Source organism: Mobula birostris, chromosome 9 (genome assembly GCF_030028105.1).
Source record: "Mobula birostris isolate sMobBir1 chromosome 9, sMobBir1.hap1, whole genome shotgun sequence".
Lineage (NCBI taxonomy): Eukaryota > Metazoa > Chordata > Chondrichthyes > Myliobatiformes > Myliobatidae > Mobula > Mobula birostris.
Window position 1 is genome coordinate 43,711,583 of NC_092378.1, and position 17,449 is coordinate 43,729,031.

Sequence of the window (17,449 nt, forward strand, 5' to 3'; positions counted from 1 at the left end):
GGCTTCTTTGTTATGTTAAACACTGAGAAAGTCTCTAGCTGAGTCAGGTGGCAGTTGTACAGCAACCAACATAACCGGGAGACAAGGTGGGCAGCAGACGGGGTTTCCCCTAGATAAATATGAGCCAATATAGCTGAGCGTTACACAAGAAAGGAGCTTAGGAAGGGGCTGAGAAGAGCAAGAAGGGGGCATGAAAAGGCCTTGGCGAGTAGGGTAAAGGAAAACCCCAAGGCATTCTTCAATTATGTGAAGAACAGAAGGATGACAGGAGTGAAGGTAGGACCGATTAGAGATAAAGGTGGGAAGATGTGCCTGGAGGCTGTGGAAGTGAGCAAGGTCCTCATTGAATACTTCTCTTCGATATTCACCAATGAGAGGGAACTTGATGACGGTGAGGGCAATATGAGTGAGGTTGATGTTCTGGAGCATGTTGATATTAAGGGAGAGGAGGTGTTGGAGTTATTAAAATACATTAGGACGGATAAGTCCCTGGGACCTGACGGAATATTCCCCAGGCTGCTCCACGAGGCGAGGGAAGAGATTGCTGAGCCTCTGGCTAGGATCTTTATGTCCTCGTTGTCTATGGGAATGGTATCGGAGGATTGGAGGGAGGCGAATGTTGTTCCCTTGTTCAAAAAAGGTAGTAGGGATGGTCTGGGTAATTATAGACCAGTGAGCCTTATGTCTGTGGTGGGAAAGCTTCTGGAAAAGATTCTTAGAGATAGGATCTATGGGCATTTAGAGAATCATGGTCTGATCAAAGACAGTCAGCATTGCTTTGTGAAGGGCAGATCGTGTCTAACAAGCCTGATAGAGTTCTTTGAGGAGGTGACCAGGCATATAGATGAGGGTAGTGCAGTGGATGTGATCTATCTGGATTTTAGTAAGGCATTTGACAAGGTTCCACACGGTAGGCTTATTCAGAAAGTCAGAAGGCATGGGATCCAGGGAAGTTTGGCCAGGTGGATTCAGAATTGGCTTGCTTGCAGAAAGCAGAGGGTCGTGGTGGAGGGAGTACATTCGGATTGGAGGGTTGTGACTAGTGGTGTCCCACAAGGATCGGTCTGGGACCTCTACTTTTCGTGATTTTTATTAACGTCCTGGATGTGGGGGTAGAAGGGTGGGTTGGCAAGTTTGCAGATGACACAAAGGTTGGTGGTGGTGTAGATAGTGTAGAGGATTGTCAAAGATTGCAGAGAGACATTGATAGGATGCAGAAGTGGGCTGAGAAGTGGCAGATGGCGTTCAACCCAGAGAAGTGTGAGGTGGTACACTTTGGAAGGACAAACTCCAAGGCAGAGTACAAAGTAAATGGCAGGATACTTGGTAGAGTGGAGGAGCAGAGGGATCTGGGGGTACATGTTCACAGATCCCTGAAAGTTGCCTCACAGGTAGATAGGGTAGTTAAGAAAGCTTATGGGGTGTTAGCTTTCATAAGTTGAGGGATAGAGTTTAAGAGTCGCGAGGTAGTGATGCAGCTCTGTAAAACTCTGGTTAGGCCACACTTGGAGTACTGTGTCCAGTTCTGGTCTCCTCACTATAGGAAGGATGTGGAAGCATTGGAAAGGGTACAGAGGAGATCTACCAGGATGCTGCCTGGTTTAGAGAGTATGGATTATGATCAGAGATTAAGGGAGCTAGGGCTTTACTCTTTGGAGAGAAGGATGATGAGAGGAGACATGATAGAGTTATACAAGATATTAAGAGGAATAGATAGAGTGGATAGCCAGTGCCTCTTCCCCAGGGCACCACTGCTCAATACAAAGGGACATGGCTTTAAGGTAAGGGGTGGGAAGTTCAAGGGGGATATTAGAGGAAGGTTTTTTACTCAGAGACTGGTTGGTGTGTGGAATGCACTGCCTGAGTCAGTGGTGGAGGCAGATACACTCATGAAGTTTAAGAGACGACTGGACAGGTATTTGGAGGAATTTAAGGTGGGGGTTTATATGGGAGGCAGGGTTTGAGGGTCGGCACAGCAATGTGGGCCGAAGGGCCTGTACTGTGCTGTACTATTCTATGTTCTGTGTTCTAATGCGGAAGGAAAAGTAGATGGCGTCTCTCTTTGTCTGTGGAATTGGGGTTTGGAGCTGTCAGTGGCAAACTTTGGGATGCGAGAGAGATCAGTGGCTGTCTGGAAGGGTCTTAGGACTGGCTGGAAGTAGCCCAATATGCAAAGCAGACAAGGCACACATGACGTATTTCATGAAATAAGAGGCGACTGACCTCATTCGGGACAAGGAATGCAGTATGAATGTAGGCCCTTTACATCAGCGTTCCACAACCACCGGGCCGCGGAGTATGCGCTACCGGGCCGTGAGGAAACGATATGATTTGGCGATAGGAGTCAGCTGCACCTTTCCTCATTCCCTGTCACAGCCACTGTTGAGCCATTACGCATGCGAGGTCATTACCCACGCGTCATCCATTTCAGCGTGGGAAGAAGATCAGCTCCCTGAGCTTGCAAGTGACGGCGGGCTGAAAAGTATGTTTGACATAACATCTCTGCCAGCATTCTGGATCAAAGTCAAGGCTAAATATCCTGAGATAGCCACAAAAGCACTGAAAACGTTGCTTCCATTTCCAACATATCTCTGCAATGAATGCAACGAAAACTAAATTGTGGAATAGACTGGACATAAGGAACCCCCTTCGAGTATCGCTGTCTCCCATCACTCCTCGATGGGACCGTCTTGTTGCAGGGAGACAAGCCCAGGGCTCCCACTGATTCAGTGATATTGGTGTGTTGCAATGATTTTATATGTTTATATGGGGAAAATATGTGCTGCGTGTTTAATATCCAAACGATACTTAAAATGTTATGATGCTATTGACTTATATAACCATATAACAATTACAGCACGGAAACAGGCCATCTCTGCCCTTCTAGTCTGTGCTGAACGCTACTCTCACCTAGTCCCACTGACCTGCACTCAGCCCATAACCGTCCATTCCTTTTCTGTCCGTGTACCTATCCAATTTTTCTTTAAATGATAATATCGAACCTGCCTCTACCACTTCTACTGGAAGTTTGTTCAACATTTACTTCAAGCTCCCCTGTCCTCCCCTGATAATTGACTTATCACTATATTCATGTGAGGAAAATATGCGCTGTGTGCTTAATATTAAATTCGTTAGATAAACCCTTTTAGAAATGAAATTGAGTGTATTAGCTAATTATCATCTATATTGAATTCGTGATTAACCCCCCCCCCGAACAGAATCGCCAAAAAGCATGTGCACGGGTGCCCGCGCAAGGCTTCATGGTCATTGTAGTCTTCGGGGTCATTTAGTATTTGACTGCTACTCTTGTCCGTTGGCAACCCCCACCCCCCCTCCCCCCGGTCGGCCGGTCCGCAAGAATATTGTCAATATGAAACCGGTCCGCAGTGCGAGAAAGGTTGGGGACCCCTGCTTTATATAGCACAGCACCAGGGAAGCTGCAGGATTTTGTGGGTATGAGCTGTTCCTTTTACTAGTGAGGTTGAGAATTTCACTGCACAAATTCTGCTTGTGCACCCGCATAAGTGCTGAAATTGGCCTACATTGGATTAGGCTGTTCCTCAAGAACACCATACAAATCTTCTCAGAGTTTTAAGAACAAATAGCTGTATGTTTCTACTTTGGTTCCAGATTTCAAAATGTTTTATTTTACTGATTTTCTTTTAAAGCAGTTAATGTTTTTATTCCAGAAGCACCATCCATGGAAATAGCTTTTTGCCCAGTTCTAAATACATTGATGTGAATTTTCTCCTAAGATGTCAAAATGCCTCCTGCAGCTGAAGCTATTTTACCTAAAACGCTCATCACTTTGGAACCAAAATGAAGTTAGGCAATCTTTCCTCCCCCCACCGCCACCACCCACCGGCACAGTAACTCAGTAAGTGTCTGGTGAACTTACTCCACACAAATGATCTATGTGCAGCCAAATTATACTTATAATTTTACCGGTGTTCCTTGATTTATGAATGTTTGAATTAGGTATTTTCATTGTTGCCTCGTTGTCCTTTTCAGATACATGCCTTGGATTTACAAAACTTTCAGATTAAACCAATGCAACACACACAAAACGCTGGACGATTTCAGCAGCTGCAGATTTTCTTATGTTTTAAGATTAAACGAAGGCCCCTTTTGTCCCCTTGGGGAAATGTAGTTCCTTGGCCTTGTTTTGGGAAACAGCAGGGAAGTTCTCCGCACTGTCCTCACCCAAATTAATCAATTATGTCATTAAATAGATTATCTGTGGGTTATATAGTAATGGTTAGGGGAAGATTGATGCCATATGCCTTGCTTTAAGAATTATTAATCTTCATTGTCTATATAGTGCTTTGGGATGTCTGGATAAAAAGGCTTTTATTCATTGCTGACTGTTAATTTGAAGCAAAATATAATCTCTGCAGCAAGAGGCATTCAGCAGCGCGAGTTCTCCAAGAATGGGAGGGGTTTCCTGCATAAAGGTTTAACGACCACTAGAATCTGCTCCTTCCCTTCAGGCACTGTAGAGTCAGTGAATCTGTAGTGTTTTCTTTTCTTCAGAGGATGCCAAAGCAACTCTTGCCCTGATGCCTGAGTACAAAACAAGAGAGCGACTGGTGCTGCGTGCATTGAATCGCTATGGCAATGGTCACGAAGGCTGTACGCGGGCTTGGCTAAGTTTGCCACACAACATGCGCATCTTGTACATCCACTCGTATTGCAGTAAGATCTGGAACGAAGCTGCATCCTTCCGCTTGAAAACCTATGGCATGAATGTTGTGGAGGGGGACCTGGTCAGCTGTGATAGACTGGAGCAAGATGACTCATCTCAAAATAACCATGTAAGTTAATTTGACTATTTAAAAAATAGTGTTGTGCTCGTTTTTGAATTTTTCATGTAATTTGTTGTACTGCCTTGTGACCATAAGATTATAAGACTATCATGGATGTACTGCCGAAGAAATCAAGAATCCTTTATGAATGGCCAAGCATCCACTTCTTTCCACTGTTGAATGACCAAAAGGATACTTAGCTTTTTATGAACAATATATATTGCTATTCACCAGACCCAATTCCCTTTCAGTTTGTGCTGTGAATACACTCCCTTTACAAGTTTATTCCCTGGTGTGAATCCATTAGAGGCTGCAATTCTCACACTGGCCAGAAGGAAGGTTCTCTCTGCCAAGAGCTTGAAAAAATAATAATTCTCATTTTTCTTTATTTCTCATTTATTTTAAACAAAATTAGATGATTGCTTCCGTAGTAAAAGTGGTCATTTTAGCCTAAGCTGTGGCTTTCTGCAATAGTGGCTCATTCTAACATCAATGTCTCCTTGGAATGGAAAACATGATGACTGAAACTTTGGTTTCATATCTGTTGACATCTGTGATACCTCATAATATTGGGCCTGTGTTCAGTTGAGTTTAGAAGAAAGAGAGATGATCTTATTGAAATATGCAAAATTTTTGCGGAGCTTGCCAGTATAAATGCAGAGATGATGTCTTCCGTGGCAAAGGTATCAGAAACAGGAATAATTTTTTAATGGGTTTGATTTAAATTTTCTCAGCCCCAATGTTGCCAGGTAACGTTCAATCAATATTATCTCCTCCAGTAAGAGGGAAAATTAAGTTTCACTAAGTTGATTATTTTAGGAAAAAGTGTCCATTGTTACTGTAAATTTTCAACAGATATCTTTGGAAAAGTAACCTACATTTGAATTATTTCCCACCTGCAGGTGCATGTGGTGACAGCCAAAGATGTGGAATCAAGCACTTACTCCATTGACCAGGTAAGTCTTTTATCTTAAGCCTATATCTCCATCACTGGAGGGCATTTTGGAGAACACTACACATGTATTCCTGTGGTCTTCACAGTTTTATGTGGAAGTAATACACAATATTGATCATTATTGAAAGAATTGGTGTTCGGAAAATGGAAAAGTAAATAAGGTGCCTTATTTTGGATTTTCAGAATTGTAATCGCTGAGTCAAGGTAGTATTCTTCTGAAATTCTAAAACTATTTTTGGTATAACTTGATTCAGTCTCCCATTTAAACTGGACAGTTGTAAGTTGTAAGCTCAAGCTAATTTCTGCATCTGTGTGCCTAATTTAGTTCAGATATTCAAACCATTTCTGCACCTTCAGGCAGACTAAAAAATGCTACAGATCTACTCAAAGAAATTACTAGCATTCATCAATGTTCTGTCAACAATTATTCCTAGCTGGGATAACTGATGTTATGTTAGTTGATCAGGCAAATGAGCTGATTGTTAACATGGGGAACCACATTCAGTGAGAGATACTTGAATAGGCATACACTACCTATGAAATCATTCGCAGCTTCGTAATACTTAAACAGGTTGGGCGTCCCTACAATATAGACAGTAGACAGAATCAGAATCGGGTTTATTGTCACTGGCATGTGTTGTGAAATTTGTTAACTTAGCAGCGGCAGTTCAATGCAATACATAATATAGAAGGAAAATATATAAATAAGTAAATCAATTACAGTATATGTATATTGGAGATTAAAAATCGTGCAAAAACAAATAATATATGTTGAAAAAATGAGGTAGTGTTCACAGGTTCTGTGCCATTTAGGAATCGAATGGCAGAGAGAAGAAGCTGTTTCTGAATCGCTGAGTGTGTGCCTTCAGGCTTCTGTACCTCCTGCCTGATGCTAACAGTGAGAAAAAGGCATGCCCTGGGTGCTGGGTGGTCCTTAATAATGGACGCTGCCTTTCTGAAACATGGCTCCTTGAAGACTTTGTAGACTAGTACCCAAGACTGAGCTGACTAAATTTCCGACACTCTGCAGCTTCTTTCGGTCCTGTGCGGTAACCCCCCCCCCCATATCAGACAGTGATGCAGCCTGTCAGAATGCTCTCCATGGTATATCTATAGAAGTTTTTGAGTGTTTTTGTTGACATACCAAATCTCTTCAAACTCCTAATGAAGTATAGTCGCTGCCTTGCCTTCTTTATAGCTGCATCGATTGGAGCAGGTTAGGTCCTCAGAGGTTTTGACACCCAGGAACTTGAAGCTGCTCACTCTCTCCACTTCTGATCCCTCTATGAGGATTGGTATGTGTTCCTTCATCTTACCCTTCCTGAAGTCCATAATCAGTTCTTTTATCTTACTGACCTTGAGTGCAAGGTTGTTGCTGCGACACCACTACCCTAGGTGGTGTATCTCACTCCTGTACGCCCTTTCGTCACCACCTGAGATTCTACCAACAACAGTTGTATCATCAGCAAATTTATAAATGGTGTTTGGGCTATGCCTAGCCACACAGTCATGGGTATAGAGAGAGTAGAGCAGTGGGCTAAGCACACACCCCTGAGGTGTGCCAGTGTTGATCGTCAACGAGGAGGAGATGTTATCACCAATCCACACAGATTATGGTCTTCCGGATAGGAAGCCGAGGATCCAATTGCAGATGGAGGTACAGAGGCCCGGGTTCTGTAGCTTCTCAATCATGATTGTGGGAATGATGGTGTTAGATGCTGAGCTATAGTCGCTGAACAGCATCCTGATTTGTGTTTGTATTAGACTTACAGTCGATGAACAACATCCTGATTTGTGTTTGTATTAGACTTTACAGATAATGTATTGAGTGTGAAATACTTAGGGTCATCATTGACTGATACAGAAAAACACATTTTAAAAATTGTATGATATACAATACTAACATTTGTTAGAGTTCAGATTAAGAGGTTGTCTTTCAGTGGAAATTAATCTGGTTTTATTTTTTTTTAACTAAAGGTTGTTCTCCCCATGCCTGGCTACAGCGTCCGGTATCCCTGCAACAAACTATCTTCATGGTACCAAGAAGCTTTGGTGCAAGATGGGCTGGAGATGAGCAGATTTAGAATCCCCGCGCTGCAACTGAACGTTCCGGGATGTTATCGGGCGCTCCTAGCACGGCCTCACGAACTTGTGTATCGGTGGTTGGGAGGTGAAGAGGTGCTCTGTGCAAAGGAAGACTTTGCTATTGGTGAATCCAAGCTGCTGCCGAAAACAGGAGGAGCTCTTTCTTTGTCGTTCAGCCTGAATTCATCAAGCTATGCCACAGTGTGTCTTCGGGAAATAATGAAATGCAGTGTATAATTCAATGTATACTATGCTCTTTGACAGAGTCACTGCTGCAGCTGTCAGAGAGCCAGGTAACACCTTTGGGATATAAAGTATTTACTTTGAGAGACAGGGTCCATGGGTTTATATTTATGGACTGTGTGAATATTAACTTCTCTCAGCAGAATGAGTACGACAGTGCTGCAAATTCTCACAGCCTAAAAGGTAGGAGAAATCAGGTGGAGGAGTGTTCAAAACAGGGTTTAGAACTCAGGATGAATTGTCTGTCAGACAGCACGCTAAGCAGGTTTGCCCCCTCACCTAGAAATACTGTAGCCCAAGGAAAACCAAGCAACACGAAAGGAGATAAAAGCATAATCACAAGGGAGATGCCTCAGAGGAATCAAGAAATGCTGAGGGATGGGATTATATATTTAAGATTGGAGTATGTGTCATTTAGTTATTCCGTAAACACTTGAATCTGTACCTTTCTGCAGTCTTGCACTCTAGCCTCTGTCGGCCTTGGCCAACAACTGATGGCTCAGGTAATCAGTGAATTTACCTTTTTTAAATATTAAAATAGGAAAGGGCAGTATGCTGAACTTGATAAGCTTAACTATGATTTTCTATAAGAGATGTGCACTCTGGTTGGCTGTTGAGGGTACATTGCATGTCCAAATCGTGATACAACCTGTTACATTGAATATAGAACATACTGTAAAACATTACAGCAGAGTATAGGCCCTTCAGCCCATGATGTTGTGCAGACTTTTCAACCCCACCCTAAGATCAATCTGATCCTTCCCTCCAACATGGCCCTCCATTTTTCTATCATCCACGTGCCTATCTAGCATCTGCCTCTATCACCACTCTTGGCAGGACGTTTCAGGCACTCACCATTCTTTGTATAAAGAACTTAATTGCTGCCCTATAATTTCCTCCAATCGCCTTAAAATTATGCCCCTTGTATTAGCCACTTCCACCCTGGAAAAAAGTCTCTGGCTGTCCACTCTATCAATGCTTTTCTTAATATTCATATTTCAGAAGATTAGGAGCGGAGATAATAGAGGTATTAGAAATGACCTATGCAAAAGAGTGGAAATATTTCCCATGGTGATTTAGTTCACAACAAACTGCAAATCTTAACAGTGAAATTGTGCCATCCAGTGGTGCTGTCGGGGAACATTTCCTCACACAAAATTTGAAACTCCAATTTGACATTTGAATTTCCTCCAATCCTATCTCCTTTCTCTCCTGTCCCCAAAAGAAAATAGCTGAGGTGAAATTGGTTGAAAATATAAAAACTGCTGTTATTAGGTGTGGCAGTTAAGGAGATGAATAATCTGTTGCTGACAAAGTTCACAAGGTTTAGTTTGAACAGAGACAAAATGGTTGTGTTACTTCTTTCTTCAGAATCCCAGTTGTGTTTCCCACAGTAATTCTTTGAAAGGTATTGGATTCAATGAAACAGAGTGATGCACTCCATAGCAAGGTTGAATGGCAAATAAAATGTTTCCTTGAGCAGGGAGAGAGTATGGCACTAGTGCCCACTTGTACATTTAAACAATAGCAGTGTCATTGTGTGATATTTTCAGGAACCAGCGAAGGCATTGTGGTGTATGTGTGATCGAGGAGCTGGAGATTTGATACGCGTTCTGCTTCAGCTGCACACAATCCAGCTCCTCCTCTCCACAGCATTAGTATTGACATGGGGCTGAAACAACTTGAGGTGTGAGTGTACCCACAATTATAGCATCTGTGAGCTATTCTCTATCAGCAGAAGGTACTGGGACAAGGGGTTGACACCAGTTTAAAAATTAGAGGCAAGTTGCTGCTTCACGTGGAAAGAGTGGATGGTGGGGAGTGAAGGGTTGGAAGGGCATTTGCATAGAGAGTACTTCGAGAAGGGAAGCAAGTATTAGTGGACAAGGAAGAATGAAGTTAGACCTTGTGAAGTTAGACCCTTGGGATTTTCAGTAAAGGAGGAAATATCTGCTTGGTGATAGCATCCCATGAGGTACAGGAAGCTGTGGAGGATGAGGGCAGGGTGTGATGGCTATTTGGATGTAAAGGCTGGTGGGATAGGAAGTGAAGGCAAGGAAATCCGATCCTTATTTTAGAAACGTTGAGTACAAAAGTGTGGAAATTGGAGCAGTCACGGTTGAGGGTTCTGTCATCTGTGGTAGATGGAGTGCACAGTTGAGAAAGGAAGACATCGAAAGCAGTAGTGTGAAGGAGAATTGAGTAGTGGAATGGAGTCTGAGAAGAAACAAGGAAGGAAGAAATGTCATCAAGATAGCCATGAGAGTTAGTTCCTCAAACTTTCAGAAATCTGTCGTTGCTTCCTACATTGTTGTATTGTGTTCTACGTCAGTTTGAGGAACACCACTTCTTCTTGCAGCATTTCTATTTTTATTTAAGATCTCCAGAACTTCCTCCATTTTACTCTGGTAATTGTGGACAAATGATCTGAGTTTACAACTCCAAACCCTTGCCCTATTTGAACAGCAACAGGTAATCTGCTAGAAGAACTCAGCAGGTTGAGCAGCGTCTGTGGAAGAGAAGGAATTGTCTAAGTAAGGCACTTACTTGCCCTATTTCACATTGTGCTCTTATTCCGTTGGTTATTTCACTCTTTTCCCTGCCAAACTTTGCTTCCCACCGTTCTCTGCTTGTTTTTCCAAATTCTGGTGAAGCATTAACTCATCTTCCCTCAACACAGCATCTCCAGACTTTTCTGCTCTTGTTCTATATTTCCAGGATCTGCAGTATTTGCTTTTGTTAAAACATGCATTCCCATTCAATGCTACAGATTTAGAAATAAACCCTGGTGTTTTTATGGTGTTGACAGTCAGTGCTGACTATTGGCGACCAGTGGGTTTGACTGGACTGATCCTGATACAGAGATACAAACCACACTTGTGCACAGATAAGCTAAATTTATTGTGGCTGCAAGACTCCCAAGGTTTCTATATTGCTACCTCAATGCGTTCCAGGAGAAGTGGTGGCCATGAGTGTTGATGAGACCACAATCTGCTGAGAGTAAGACCATGCCTAATGCAGCACCTTGATATCCATCGGATAGCTTGTGGTGAAACATCTTTTCTGTGTCTCCTAATGAGCAGAGATAGTTAGAAATAGTTGGGGGGGGGGGGATTTAAATAATGAAAAATAGAAAATGCTGATTTCAAAACACAAAACTGCCAGTAACTAATTACAAACATTTAATTACAGCATAAAAGAAAAGAGAAAGATTTGTACACATGAATGAAAACATTCGGAACAAGAGTAGGACATCTCAGGCATGCCCGCCATGTAGTAACATTCGAACTGATCAAATTCTGGCTAAATTCCAGCTATGGTTGGAGTAACTTTGATGAGTCAGATATGAAGCACAGTTCTTTGGCTCAATCCCTGCACTCTGGCACATCATGGCCTTGCCACTCCCCGTCTGTGAGTTACAGCTATAGTTTACATCATTATGATGATGATTATGAGGACACGAAGTCCCCTTTTATTGTCATTTAGTAATGCATGCATTAAGAAATAATAAAAATATTTTTCCAGAATGATATCACGAAAACACATGACAAACCAACTTAAAAACTAACAAAAACCACGTAATTATAACATATAGTTACAACAGTGCCAAGGAATAATGTAATTTGATAAGAACAGACCATGGCACAGTAAAAGTCTCAGAGTCTCTCAGAGTGACATCATCTCACACAGACAGTAGACCCCCAGCGCCGCCAACTTGCTGATGGAGTACTCCTGAGGTGGTTAGGTGGATTAGTTGTGGACAGGGGTCCAGTAGAATCACTTTAAAATGGCGGCAGCATTTTGAAGCAACACACATAAAAGTTGCTGGTGACTCGGCCTGAAACGTCGACTGCACCTCTTCCTAGAGATGCTGCCTGGCCTGCTGCGTTCACCAGCAACTTTTATGTGTGTTGCTTGAATTTCCAGCATCTGCAGAATTCCTGTTGTTGGCAGCATTTTGAATGTCATTTATTAGATGGAAGCCCAGGTGTGTGTAAACAGGTGTGGGAAATAAAGCCTGCAGGCTGCGTTTGTTACTGATTATTGCTGTTAAGTTGTCAGTAGCATTTAAATCAATGAAGGGAAGTTGGCTGGAAGCTAGCATATTGGTTGCTTTTTTTAGAAGCATAACTGCCTCAAGGATCTTGGCTACATTGGGGTGCGAGTAGGAGGTCACATAAATCAGATGTGTATTTGATTATATGTCAGCCTCACCACTGGTCTTAGAGCCCATAGATAAAGTTAAAGCTCAAGCATTGAGGTTATGTTGTGGTGCTATTAAATCCTCCCCACTTTCAACATTACTAGTAGAAATAGTTGAATTACATTTATATCTATGCAGATTACCAGCAGCAATGGTTTATTGGGTTAACATAAGAGGACATAAAATTTCATCCAGTATTGCCAACATTAGTAGAGCGTTGAGAACACTTCAATTGTAAGGTCTTCAGTTTTTGGTATGAGAAATGAATGGTTACAAATCTTGGGTTGTTTAATGTGGAATATGGTCCCATCTACCCCTTTCTGGGTTTTCTTTTTGCCAGTGGTTGATTTAAGCCTTCAAGAAAAGACCAAGATGAAGGTTGATTGTATATCAGTGGTACAGATACTCTAGCGACATATGCAAGGCAGCCATAATGGTTTCTTACGTATCTACACAGATGGTTCAAAAGATCCAGTGGCAGGTTGTTCAGATGTTTCTGCTTATGTCCCAAAATTTCAGGTGACTATTGAGAAAAGATTATTGAATTGAATTGACTTTATTACTTTCATCCTTCATATACACGAGGAGTAAAAATCTTTACGTTACATTCCAGTCTAAATGTGCAATTTATAGTAATTTATAATAAATAGTATGTACAACAGGATAGTCGATATAACATAGAAATACAGTTGTGTCAGCATGAATTAATCAGTCTGATGGCCTGGTGGAAGAAGCTGTCCCGGAGCCTGTTGGTCCTGGCTTTTATGCTGCGGTACCGTTTCCCAGATGGTAGCAGCTGGAACAGTTTGTGGTTGGGGTGACTCGGGTCCCCAATGATCCTTTGGGCCCTTTTTACACACCCGTCTTGTTAAATGTCCTGAATAGTGGGAAGTTCACATCTACAGATGCGCTGGGCTGTCCGCACCACTCTCTGCAGAGTCCTGCGATTGAGGGAAGTACAGTTCCCATACCAGGCAGTGATGCAGCCGGTCAGGATGCTCTCCATTGTGCACCTGTAGAAAGTTCTTAGGATTTGGGGGCCCACACCAAACTTCCACAACTGACTGAGGTGAAAGAGGCGCTGTTGTGCCTTCATCATCACACAGCTGGTATGTACAGACCATGTGAGATCTTCAGTGACATGTGTGTTGAGCTTAAAGCTGTTCACCCTGTCAACCCCAGATCCATTGATGTCAATAGGGGCTAGCCTGTCTACATTCCTCCTGTAGTCCACAACCAGCTCCTTTGTTTTTGTGACATTGAGGGAGAGGTTGTTTTCTTGACATCACTGTGTCAGGGTGATGACTTCTCTGTGGCTGCCTCATTATTATTTGAGATTAGGTCAATCAGTGTAATGTCGTCAGGAAATCTAATTACTAGATTGGAGCTGTGGGTGGTGACACAGTCATGGGTATACAGAGAGTAAAGGAGGGGGCTTAGTACACAGCATTGAGGGGCACATGTGTTGAGGGACAGAGGTGAGGGAGCCCACTCATACCAGCTGCCGGCGATCTGACAGGAAATCCAGGATCCAGCTACACAAGGCAGGGTGAAGGCCAAGGTTTCTGAGCTTCTTGTCGAGCCTGGAGGGAATTATGGTGTTGAATGCTGAACTGTAGTCCAAGAACAGCATTCTCACATAAGCATCCTTCTTCTCCAGCCGTGTAAGGACAGTGTATAGAGCTGTGGCTATTGTGTCATCTGTCAATCGGTTGTAGGGGGTCCAATGTAGGTGGTAGCATGCTGCAGATGTAGTCCTTGACAAGCCTCTCAAGCTTATTATTGAGGTGAGTGTGACAGGACGCCAGTTGTTCAGACACGTTACCTTGGTCTTTTTGGATACAGGATCAATGGTGGATGTTTTGAAGCAGGAAGGCACTCTACACTGGGAGAGGGAGAGATTAAAAATGTCTGTAAACACGCCTGCCAGTTGTGCCGCATACATCCTGAGTACCCGCCCCAGGATGCCATCTGGTCCTACAGCCTTGTGACTGTCCACTTGTTGGTAACTCCTGTGTACTTCGGCCTCAGAGATGACCAAGCTGCAGGTCGCATCAGCTGACTAAGGTCTCTCCGAAGTTTTGTTAACTCATCTAGGTGAGCACATGGGGAGATAGCATACTCAACCGCTGCTACTTTCCCTTCCGCGACTCTTTCAAAAGCACTCCTTCACCCCCATTTGGAAAATCGGATCACTCCTCCATCTTGCTGCTACCAAAGTACAGGCAGAAGTTGAAACCAGAGGCGGCCGTAGTTACAACCGTCCACTGTTAGTCCGACCAATCAGCCTCCATGCTACAGGACTTCTTTGATGGGATGCCTTCCATGATGAGGATCTCGCCGAGTTCATGGATTGGGTCACAAGTTTCATCTGGAAGTGCATCAGTGATGTTGTCCACTCAGAAATTGGTCAGGGTCTATCCAAACCAGAAACCCTGGATCAACACTTCCGTGCGAGCAGCACTTACCACGCGACACAGAGCTTACATTGCTGGTAGTTAGCAGGAGCTCAAGAAATGCAGCTACGGTCTGTGCAAAGTCATCAAGGCAGCGAAACAATAATACAGGGACAAGATCCAGATACAACTTTCCACCAACAACATGCGCAGCTTATGGCAAGGTCTGCACACCATTGCAGACTTGAAAGCTAAACACAGTGGAGTTTCCAACATCGCTGCCTCTCTCCCAGACAAGCTAAGTCATTTTTACGCTCGATTCGATGTTGCCAACAGTACTCACGTCTGAGATGGTTGCTGTCATGTTGAAATGGGTCAAGGAAGTACGCCCTGATTACGTTCTTAGTTTTCACATTCTTCTTGAGATTGGACACCATCTGTTGAGGCTGCAGGGTCCATTTCTTATGGGTCCTTCCTCATGTTGGGGTTGAAGGAAATGAGATGGCAGACAATCTAACCAATCAATCACTTAAAATTAAGGATGTAAGTGAGTGGTTCCTCTGTATAAAGGGGAGGTGAAAGTCATAATTTAAAAAATCTATTTGATCACTGTGGCGACAAAGTTGGGATAAGGAAAAGAAAGGACGACATTTATGTGAAATTCAGCGGATGGTAGGAAGTCAACTGGGAGATGGTTATAACAGGAAGGAAGAAATCATACTTGCACATTTACCTATTGGATGTACTAGGATGAATAGTTCCTTGTATGGCATTAATATGCATGATATGTGCATTTTTAGGGAGTGCACTTTTCAAGAAATGGTGCAGTGTATATTGTTTAAATAGTAGAATACATAAATGCAAAGTCTAGGCATGTGTGCAAAAAAGGCAGAGTGACTTTAATTGGGGATTTTAATTTTGATAGCTGTGGAGTAAGGGAAATTACTCATGCTGAACATGTAGAGACTTTCTGATGTGTGTTCAAAATGGTTTTCAGCATTCCATCCAGGAAGCAGTGAGGAAGAGGATATACAGTATTAGATTGAATAAAAAGCCAGCTTAATTGTGCTTGTGCACTTATTTTATCATGGTCATAATTTGACATGCAGTATAGTATTTGAAAGAGAAAAAACAGGAAATCTATTAGTGTTCTGAATTTATGTTAGACTGACTAACATGCAGTGAGGCTGGAGGCTGTCCACTGCACAAGTCTACTAATGAATAAAATGTTCATAGGGGGCATTCCTGAAAAGAAATGAAATGCTACACAGTTTTCCACCCTCCATTTCTGCCTACCCATGCTTCTTTCACTTCTCTCTTTCTCCTCACTCTCCTGTCATCACCCTCTTTCCCCTCTCCGTTGTTCACCCTTACCCTCATGACATACTGAATTCACATCATTCTTCCATTGTGCTCACAATAGACCTCCCTTCCCTCCATTTCCCTCACTTCCTCCAAGCTCCTTTGCCCACCGAACATTGACCCCCACCGAACCTCCTGACCATGTTGACCCCACCAATTCCCCAACTCTTGGCTCACACCAGCCCTCTCGTGTGCCTACTGCTCACCCTGACTCTTCTCCCACTACCCAATCTAGACTGCCTTGCAGTCACACCAAGCAAACTTTGCTCTTCTTCCTCTTCCAAGCCCTGGGAGATGAGAGACTATTAGGGAGGGAGGGAGCCAGAAGACAAAGGCAGAGGTTGAGCTGCTTGAGTGTTACTGGAAGCTGCATCTATCCAAGCAATCACTGTGTCTGGAGATGGTGGAAAGTCTTTGGAATAACAGGAAGTGTATCACTAACTGCAGGATACCTTTATGACTCACTACCTGACACTTCAGCTAGAAGCTCAAGACCATTCAGGATGATGCAGCCTGCCAAAAAAAGCCTTCCATCCACACCCTCAGTTTCATTTTCTCCACCACTGGTGCTCTGTGGTTCCTTAGCACGCCACCTACAAGATCCATTACCTGCCTATACCACTGAGGGTGATTTCGGGTCTGAGATTGACGGATATTTGTTAGATGTCAAGGGACATAGAACCAAGTTGGGGAGATGTGTTTAATTGATGCAGTTTGTGGATTTGACTCTGTAGTTCATGTTATTATGTGTTTCTGGTCACACCTTTTTGTTGGTATTTTGTATCATTTTGATTGGGACAGACTACTCTGCAGCCTAAAGTTAATGAACGACGTAGAGCTAGATTGAACTAAACCGAGCTGAACTGAACATCAAAGTTGCTGGTGAACGCAGTAGGCCAGGCAGCATCTCTCAGCATTCCTCGTGTGAACTGAATATGCCTGCTCTGGTTGGATGACTTGTGGTTTGGTGTTTTATTTTCTTTGTTTTTAGCTTGTGTTTTTTTTTGCAGTTTGCGCAATTTTGTGCGAAGGAGTTTTATTTTTTTTTCCTTTGAATGGGTCCCATGGCTTTTCTTTCTTTGTTTCCTGGCAGGCTGAGAGAAGACAAGTCTCTGGGCTGTGTACTGCATACATATTTTTATAATAAATAAATGTGCTTTGAACCTTTGAGCGGTGAGATGACTTTCCAGGATGTGAATACTTTTCAATCTTGCTCTAAACTCAGATTGCCCTCCTCACAAAAAAACCCTATGAATGATGCTGTGCTTTCTGATCTTGTTTCAAATGTTTCAAAGGTACATTTACCATCAGGGAAATGTATACAATGTATATCCTGAAATTCTTTTTCTTCGCAACCATCCACGAAAACAGAGGAGTGCCCCAAAGAATGAATGACAGT

General features: G+C 42.9%; 1 protein-coding gene across 4 annotated transcripts in view; it reads left to right on the forward strand.

Moving 5' to 3' along the window:
* pus7l (pseudouridine synthase 7 like) overlaps positions 1–17,201 on the forward strand; it is a 57,176-nt gene extending 39,975 nt beyond the window's left edge. For all 4 annotated transcript variants that reach the window (XM_072267947.1, XM_072267946.1, XM_072267948.1 and 1 more), the window contains 3 exons: positions 4,534–4,814; positions 5,708–5,761; positions 7,738–17,201. In XM_072267947.1, coding sequence (XP_072124048.1) covers positions 4,534–4,814; positions 5,708–5,761; positions 7,738–8,082 — 680 coding nt within the window. In that variant the 3' untranslated portion in view covers positions 8,083–17,201. The remainder of the gene's footprint in view (positions 1–4,533; positions 4,815–5,707; positions 5,762–7,737) is intronic.
* The last annotated feature ends 248 nt before the right edge of the window (positions 17,202–17,449 follow it).